The sequence below is a fragment of the Cariama cristata genome, unplaced genomic scaffold (assembly GCF_000690535.1).
Source record: "Cariama cristata isolate BGI_N322 unplaced genomic scaffold, ASM69053v1 scaffold7277, whole genome shotgun sequence".
NCBI classification, from domain to species: Eukaryota; Metazoa; Chordata; class Aves; order Cariamiformes; family Cariamidae; genus Cariama; species Cariama cristata.
Window position 1 is genome coordinate 41,846 of NW_009624820.1, and position 9,619 is coordinate 51,464.

Genomic DNA, 9,619 nt, shown 5'->3' on the forward strand with positions numbered 1-9,619 from the left:
ATGTCATTACCTTTATCAGTCCTTGTATTTGGGCCAGGATCTCTTATAGCTAAATAAATATAGACTTCTTAAAAAGCAGTACTGCAGCAATTTTCTAGCAAAACTAAGAGTTAAACTAGGTTTGGGTTTTTTTTAGTTTTAAGATTCACATCCAGGTAAGAATTAATCTTCAGAAAATAAGCAGACAAAAGTGACATTACAGGAAGAGCTTTTTTGTTAAATCCTAAAGGAAAGCATCAGATGATTGAAACTATGCTTAATACAACAGTTTCCATTGCTCAGCCCAAAAAACTTGTTCATCTACAAGAATAACAAGTGAGAGAGGTAAGACCTTTCTGACTGAATATTACACTCTCTACCGACTGTCTTGCAGTTGTAAGCTGCAGCTAACAGAGAAGAAGTACAGGTCAGTTTAGTACCAGATGTGCCAGTTCAGCATGCTATTCTCCTACAACCACATTCACTACAAGGATACAAAAAACTGGTACAGAGGGGCTCAATTAATCCTGTCTCAAAGAGGCATCTCAATTAGCAAGCCACTCTAAATTGCCAGGGAAGACAGGAAGACAGGAAAGATGACAGGCACTTCCAGGAGGCAGGTGAACCCACCTAAAGCTTAAACCCACCTGTATCATCCCCTGCAAGTATATGCCCCTGTCCTCATTGAGCTTACAGATACCTCCAGTAACGCAGAATGAATCCAGATGCAGTACCGCTACAGCTATACCAGAGAAGGGAATTCTGAGGTAAGCACAAGGCAGGACAATTAAACGCCAAGTGGGCTGATAAGTATGTCTACTTTGCTTGAGTTACAATAAACTCTTCGTTTACTATTAACCAAATCACATAAAGTCCATCTGAAAATGTGGGTGATATATCCATTAGTTGTACTGGAGTCTACAGAGAACCTCAGAATCCTGAAGCTGAGCGAAAGAGACTATAAAAACTTAGACAAAGCTTTCCATTACAGAAAAGGAGAAAAGCCTATCACATTTCATGGAGGTCAGACATACAACCAGGCAAATTCTATAAAATATATAAACAGAGCAAAGTGAAAATGAACCAGCTGTCAAAGGATTTCTGGCAGTAATTTCTTCCACAATGGATAGATATGAGGCACTAATGAATCTGGCCATTAAAAAAAAAGTGTTAGCTGGTACAGCAACGTGAATAAATTGGAAAAGAACCTAAAACTCCCACTAAGATCTATGAAACTTATGGATGATGCAAGGTCTATTCACCTTTTTTTAAAAAAAATTTCTTATAGAATACTATATATAACAGACTAATATCAAGTTATATGGAATTCCCATGCAAAAAGCTGCCAGCCAAGCAAGCAAAAAGGCTGTAAATATCTGTCAATTGCGTAAGAGGAAAAAACCCTCTGAGAGCACAAATTTCCCTACCACCATCACCCTGCAAAAAAACAGGATTATTTAAAAGTCTGGAAATATAAAGTTAAGATTTCATTTAAAAACAGATATTAAACCATACGTCACCTACACAAGTCTTTTCCATTCCCTTCTTAACTTCTAACCATGCACAAAAGGTGTGTCAGATGGAGACATTATGATGGAGCCCATTAAACAGACATTTTACGCAAGACTTTAAACTATGTAGCCTAAGGATACAGATATGTTAGGTCTAATAATAATTTTCTTTATGTTCTTTTTAGAATCCGTCAACCTTGAAGTAAACGGTTTTAATTCAGTGCCTGTGTCCTCTGTCCTGCAGCATGCCCCAAAAACAACCCACTGAAAATTAATCAATAAATCCAGTGCTTTGTATCATCCAAACTTTTGACAACTTTTTAAAGTTACAAGGTAATTAACTATTAGCATAATGAATGAATTCAGGTATGCACAGACTGAAGATACAGTTTCATGAATGGTTTCAAACGACCAAAGATCACAGGCCACTGAAAAGTGTGGTCCTGAGGTCCTCACCTCTGCTCCCTCCCTGCTGCACATCTCTGCTGCTTTCTTTCCATCAAAACTAGCAATCTCATGGCCACACAACAAATTGGCTCAGTTCGCTGATCCAGCTAGGAAATAACCAGTCACAAAAAAAGAAGTATTCTTTTCACCCAGATCAGTAAGCTATTTTCACTCACTATATGCTTTTATGATCACCGGAATGAAGGGACAGAACCCATGGCAAGAGCAGATGGCATAGACTATAACCTACTCTATATGTGACACTGGGGACTTTGACCAGTGTCAGCTAATTAGAAAACTAGATCGTATGTGACTTCACAGAGGTGGGAAGGCGAGAGATGAGCCACAAGACTACATTGCTGCTTCTTTGGCTTGCAATTCTCTCAGGGGAGTACTAAACGGCACACAGCTCCATTTACCTCAATTTACCCTGCCTCTTTTGCAGGTGCTTACATATAAGGAATGGCTTTGCACTTGCACACATTTGATTTTTTGAAATATCTTCTTAGTTGTTACACAGTTATGTTAACGATGTTACCTCACCACCTTACCCTTTTCTTGACCATACATAGTACTAGCTTCAGTGAGGGGACTTTTGCCATGTCTGTTGTAAAAGACAGAATGGTTCTCAGTTTGGTAATCGCAGCATTTCTTATTTGGTGCCCTAAGGAAATAATGTTTAATGTGACATAATTTACACCCTTTAAAGTTTTTCTGGCTCCCACTTCACCTGAAAATCCTATGATAAAACACAATGATATCTAAAAATGACACTGTTTTCTATCTTGAGCAAAACTTCACACGGAAAGGCTACTAGACGGTTTGAGAGGTCTTTTTCTCCAGTACACAGCTATGCAATACAGCCAAATACTAAGACTGCTGCCTGAGAGCATCTTTTGGCTTGCCCTTATGCTAGCACAGTTAACTTCTTAGGCCAAAAAAACATGTTCATGGACTCACTGGCGGCAATGGACAGTACTAATTCATCCGTTACTGAAATCTAAATGCTACGCAGAACATGCAGGAGTTTGAGCTAAATGACGGAGGTCAATCTTGAGAAGTTCAAGAACAGGTTATCACTTGAAAGGATAAAAACTTCAGACTTCCCTTCTCAATATTTATAGGGTCAGCACTGGTACAGCTGTATTACTGGCTGAATCAGCCCTATTCCCATGTGCAGAGAGGCCTAAGTTGGCATAAGTTGGTCTCTTCCGAGCCAGATGGCAGAAAGCAGAAGTAGGAGATGGTGTTACACATTAAAACATCTCTTTTCAGTTATTTTATTTGCTATGCTTCCTTCTGGCTCCTTAGCTTGCCAGTTATATCTGCTTTATACACAGCTGAGCTCAGTATGCCTTTTAAGAGATGACATGTAAGAAATGGTGAAAATTACCTGCAGGCAAAAGGCTTTGTTCTGGAGATGCAAATGCCGGTTTAGGGGGACGTTAAGTAAAATATGCCCACAGAGTGTAAACTTCTGAAATAAGCGTATTCACATCCACCTTATCAAAAAAAAGTATATAAATGTGCACTTATTATATAAAATCTTTTTAATGCTTTAAGTCAGCTGTTAAAAACATACATATTTGGTTATTGTAAACATTATTTCCAAGTTCTTTATCTAAATTATGCTGGAAGCATTAGTGTTCAAGTACCCTGCTCAATTTTGACATTCATTACAACTTCTGAATCAAGCTCCCTAACAGCCCAGCAGTGTGGTCTATTTTGTAGCAGATAAATTTAACTGTTTTTTTAATGCTAAATAAAAGCATGTATCAAAGCGTTAAGTGCAAGGTGCAAGGATGTAAAAAAAGAAAAAAAAAAAACAAAACCCCATCTACTTCAGATTTTAAAGCAAACTACTTTTATGCATTAAGTATTCCACAGCTTCTTTTGCTATGACATCTTCTCTCAATACGACCCAAAATTTTCAAGTCAAATGCTTCCTCTGTTGTTGCACAGAGACAAAAGTTCCTTAGTCTCATTTGAAAGAACGAAGAATTAATTTTAATGTGTGCTGATGCCCTATGGTTTGGCATCACAGTCCATTTACTTCTGCCTCCATCTGACTTTTGGCATATGCAAGATTTGTTCAAACAACTTGCCAAGTCTAATGTGAAACCGCTCCTTTTATTTTTAAATAAGTAATTCCTAAAAATAATAGGATTGTTAAATTTCCCTTCCCCCTTGCAATCCTTCCAGTGCTATTCATATGGCAGTTCCCATAAAAAAATTAAAAAGCTAATCAATTTACTGTTTAAGAAAACAGCAGACTGAAAAAACGTAGTCAACTAAACTTGTCTAGTTCAGAAAAATAAAGGTTGAAAATAATTTTCAGCTTGCAGCTCACCCCTACTTCTTCTCCTAATACACACAAACACAGAACAAATTAAATACAGCAGTCTTTAACTTTAGGTGTGGAGTAGAACACCAGACTCAGAAAACTGCCTTCAACTCCTGACCTCTTTGCTAAAACCAGTGAAGGATATAAGTAGTTCCAGTTCTGACATAACACCTATCCCTGAGAAAGTGTACTGAAAAGACACCGCCCTTCACACCCATCCTGTTAAGCAGCCAGTGTGATTTCGGTTGCTATTGGTAAGACCAGTTTTTAGCCATTACGTAAGAACGGTTATTTGTTATGCAGAGCCCAGATTAGATCTGTGTCACACATAGTGACTTTATTTCTCTGTCTAGAAAAAAAATTCTAGTTCTTACGATTTTCAGACAAAACATTAAAAATGGCAGTTGCATGGGCTCAACTCACAAAGCAAGCAGAAATTTCCTATATGGACATAAAAAAATAATCTAATTGGTCCAGGTAGTAGGACTTGAAAAAAAAAATACGTACACGAATACTCAGTAAACACAGACAGCATCACCACTACTAAAGCACATCATTAGCAACCTTCTAGCTGTGAGATGGCCAGGTTTTAACCCTCAGGAGCTACTTTGTTTCCCTTGTTCAGTAGCTAAACTAATACAACAGGAAGCCTGAAGAGGAAGCTCTACATTCTCAAAGGTAAAGGGGGGCTCAGATACACTGATAATATAACATCTCTGACTATCCAACTATTATGAGAAATGCAGAAAAGCACAATCTGAAAACTGTGTCGCCCACCAATGAAGTCCATGTGGGTCCTTCAGGACTTGTTAGCACTTTGGTGTTTCTGTACCATGATTCCTCTAGAACTCCAGATTCAAGAGGTCTTCTTAACCATCGACGTCAACTACCCTGCACAAAGCAAATTCAGATCCGGATTTCCAGCCAAGCTAATAAAATCCCCATGAACGTGGAGCACAGCACAGAAACACCCGAGTGGGTCTGCACAGAGCCAGCTTGGGTCCATCAGGACTTATTAGTTCTGACATTGTCTGAAAGCAGCTGCACTGCAAAGCTGGTCCTGGAAATAGCAGAGATGTATTAACATGGCACAGCACTTGAACTAATAAACTGTTAGTGCTGAGCTGAATCTGCTCTAGGCCAAATCTGGTGCCTGTATATCCACAGCATAGTTAATCTGCAACTGGAGAAACTGCCCCAAGAGTTGACTCTATTTCAAGCCCAGCATGCACAGCACTACCCCTACCCATGTGCCCAAATTTTCTGTCCTCATCATCCCTTCACACGACCAGTCCCTCTATCTACCCTCTTCCTGTTTGTTCATCATTTTCTTTTTTGACTATTCACATCCATTTCTCAATCTTCTTCTAAATGTCCATGATAAGGCTGCACAACATACTCCAGCAGCTTCAAGCCTTTCACGAGCAATGGTTACCACCCTCTCCTCATTCTACTTTCTCCACCAGACCAACACTTTCTAACCCCTCTCCTCCTGACTTCTGGCTTCCCCCTTTGTCCTGACCTTGGTGTTTCAATCACTAACATAGGAACAATTATGCTTATAAAAACAAAATAAAAAGATGATTGTATTGACATATCAAATCATCCTGCCTTCATGGAAAAAAACAAGTGTCAGCAGAAACACCATCACAAGAGCTCTCACCAGGACAAGGGCAGGCTATCATTTCTAAAGGTAAAATTTGCTACCTCACCTAGAAGTTGCTTACTAGCCAGCCCAGATATGACTGTCTGAGGCTCTCCTTTCCCCTTCCTAGTCAGACTTCCCTTGTGTGACTCTCCCATGCCAAAGAGCCTGAGTGTCTTGGTGTGGCAAAGGGCCAGTGAGAGCAAAGACTCTCATCAGGCTGCTAACAACAGTGAACGAGGAAAATAATGCCATAGGAAAGAATGAGGGTGGGGCAAAGGCTGACTGAAATGAAGCACAGGGTAACTGGCCTGTTGACTGAACATCAACTCTGCCTCTCAGCTCAGGCAACTCTGCTCCCCCTTCCCACCTTTACCCACCTCTATAATCCATGAAAAATACCTGCTAAGCTGTGTGGTCTGTAGCTCTGTCCTATGATGTGTAGGCATGAGAGGGACACTAACGATCAAAGTTTCACAATACCAGAAATACAATGATAGAGTTAACCACTTGCCAGAAAGTGGCCGGGATAACACACATCGTTGGTAAAACAACCACTCCAACTGCATTACTTATCTAGCCATAATCATGACTTCAACACAGAACATGGGCAGTTCTACCCGACAGAGGAGATTCCTTGTTTCTGAGCTGTTTCCAGAACACTGAAATCAATATAAAAATTAAGAAATCAGAAAAAAAATGGAAATTTATCTCCTCAGTCGTGAAACATGCTCTGAACAGCAGAGCAGCAATTTATTGTCTATGCAATATAACATAGTGTATAAATGTATACCAAAACAAGGAAATTAGTAACAATTTTATAACCTTCAATACTAAAGCAGACAAGCATACTCTGCTCTCTTTCTATGGCAATTAGAAAATGAAATCCCCTTGCTTTTTAGCTGCTGTGTTCTAGATATCAAGCCAATGTTGTCAGTTGCTGAAGTCCAAATAAGAAAGAATCTCACCTTTCTCTTACATGTGCTTTTTACACAGTTAAGTGTTTCTATATATCATATAAGCAGCAAAACCACTGTCAGACTTTTGCAAAATCAGATTCTCAGAACAACGTAATAACTGAGGAATCAGAGCAACACATGCATCAACCTTCAGAACTCCAGCCACATCTTTGCCTTGTCCTAGGAAGCACTGTTGAACCTCTAACGGTCTGAATGATTGAAAAATACCGATACTTAAGAAAGGAAGTTTAATTTCTCATTGTTTTACTTCTGACAGACCTCATTCTTATTTAGACTAAGACATCTAGCCTTTTTGCAGAACCAGTCACCATCTCCAGCCATATAGGAACTTTTAAGATGTCACAATCAAAGTGAGACGAATGGCATATATCCAAGTGGAAATGTTATTAGGTTGTGTAAGATGATATACATTATTAACCTTACAAGCTGCTCTAGGAGGCAGACTACCCAAGTGAGTAGTTCAAACTAACTTAAAACAACTGAAACTGGGACCTTAGAAAGTGCCTTTAGTACAAGAAAAGTTTTGGAACTTCTTGCATAGCATTAAAACACACCTTACTCCTTCCTCCCACTATGCACAGGATAATGGCCACAGATACAAGAAGGTAAACAAGCTGTTTACACCTAGGAGATGTTGGTAGACTTATTAACTAAATGGTATTGAACTCACATCCAGAACCTGATCCTGCAATTATTCACACCAGACGTTTTTATGCATGTATGTAGCATAATGCCATACAGGTGTTATGAAGATATGGATTGCCATAAGAATAAAATTTAATACAGTCAAAGAAAAACCATTTTTTGTTATAAATCCAACTGCATCCATCTCCATTCCTAAAAGTAATCAGGTCTTTCAACTACAAATTCTGCTAAATGGCCAATGAGGAACTTCTAACATCCATTCAACAAAGCAGTTAAGAAATGCAAAACTTTGAAAAGTGATAAGACATTAACTTAAAAAAAATCTCTTTTCTGAAAAAAATGTTAAAACCAAACTAAAATCATTAAATCTATTTCATTTCAGCAGTCCTATTCGTATCATTGGCAAGTCTCATCAGCCACGGAGTTCTGAAATTAACAGCCACAGACTTATTTTAAAATCACTATGTGCTCTGAGGTTCTACTAAAGCTTAATAAACTTTCTTACAGGTCTGGAGTACTATATAAATTTTGTCAGAGCTGTGCTGGCATAATTGGTAATACAAACTGTCTGGTTTCATGAAAGTTACAAGCTCTGGCTCCAATCCTGCAAACACTTACTGAAGAATTTAACTTACTGCACAGAACTGACTACTCATGCATAAGTTAAGCATATTTGTAAATATTTGCACAGTATGGACATCTGTTGGCACAGCCAGTCATCTGATACAAGATTCAGCTTTAAATCCTAGTCTGCAGAGAGTCAATATTAAAAAAAGGAATTCCTCACTTATAAATTCCTTTCTTAGGCATAAAGCATGTCAGATACCAAAGACTGGAATTGAAAAGTTAAAACCAGAGCAAGAGAGGAATCAGTGAAATCGTAACTATTGGTTCTGTTTCTCATGTGATTAGAGAAGCCTCATTTCTTACGGATGCATGTGTCAAGACTGAGCTCCTGCCTTGTTTTCAGCCTTTGCTGAACTAAGCTCTTGCTATACCTTTCCTTCAGTGGTGTCATTTATAGCATTTCTCACATCATCGCAGACATTTTCACAAAGCTCATAAAATTACTCCAAACAGCTCCTCCTTTTTATCAGGTTTGGTTGAAACTACCACTCAAAACTTTTGGGTGGGGTAAGAAATACGCGCTGTACAAAGCTGACTCAGAGATAATTGTGGAAGTTGCATTTCTTAGGAAATGAAACTAAAAAAAGCACTTATGAAACACCTCCTTCCTCTTAGTGTCTTGAAGTTCGAACACATCCTGTTGCACTCTTTAATACAAAAACCTTTTGTGATCTGTGAACTAAAAATTTTAAAACTAGGCAGAAATGTAAAAGGGGAAAGGTGTCTTCCCATTTATTCAGCGCTAAGTAGGAGAAACTAAGCCTGCACAGTGTTTAAGGCCTTGTGTATATTGCATCTGCAGAGCTGCCATGTAGAGATCTGATTTGTTACCCTATAGAGAGGAAGAGCTGAGGAGATGTCACTCTGGCTTAGGACTTACAGTCCCCAAGGAGCTTGTTTTAAAGCTGAGGCTCAGGGTACTACACCGTTTACTTCAAAAAATGCAGGAATGGACTAAGGGGATGGAGGCAAGGTGGGCTGCCAGCAGCAGGGAGACGATGGCAAGGCTCCATCAGGGACCTCCACCGCAAGACCTCTCTTCTGCAGCTCTTCTCCCCAGGGCCCACAACGCTGTTCGCAAACCAGGAGCGAGCTGACCTTTGGAAAACCCTAATCACACACAAAAATAAACCGCATAGATGCAGCCAGGGAAACAGCGTCCCTGGAGAGAAGGCGGCGGATACTCTGCAGGGCCTTGTGTAAAGGCTGTGTCTCAAAACGTCCTTACCACACCAGGGCTGGGGCTGGCTGCACACCGCAGCCCAGAGACCTGCCCCAGCCCTCGGAGTCGGGCACCCGTCTCCTGCCCGAACGACGGCCCAGTCCCGCCGCGATGCAGGCAAGCACCGCCAGGGCCAGTCAGCGGGGCGCGGTGGAGAACGAGAGATCGGCGCTGCGGCAGAGCCTGTCCCACCTCGGAGCCCCGCTGGGTTACCTGGTG

General features: G+C 40.1%; 1 protein-coding gene across 1 annotated transcript in view; it reads right to left on the minus strand.

Annotated features, from left to right (window-relative positions):
- RNASEH2B (ribonuclease H2, subunit B) overlaps window positions 1–882 on the minus strand; it is a 30,114-nt gene extending 29,232 nt beyond the window's left edge. The window contains exon 1 of the mRNA XM_009703318.1: window positions 847–882. Within this exon, the coding sequence (XP_009701620.1) occupies window positions 847–882 (36 nt within the window). The remainder of the gene's footprint in view (window positions 1–846) is intronic.
- Window positions 883–9,619: the final 8,737 nt, after the last annotated feature.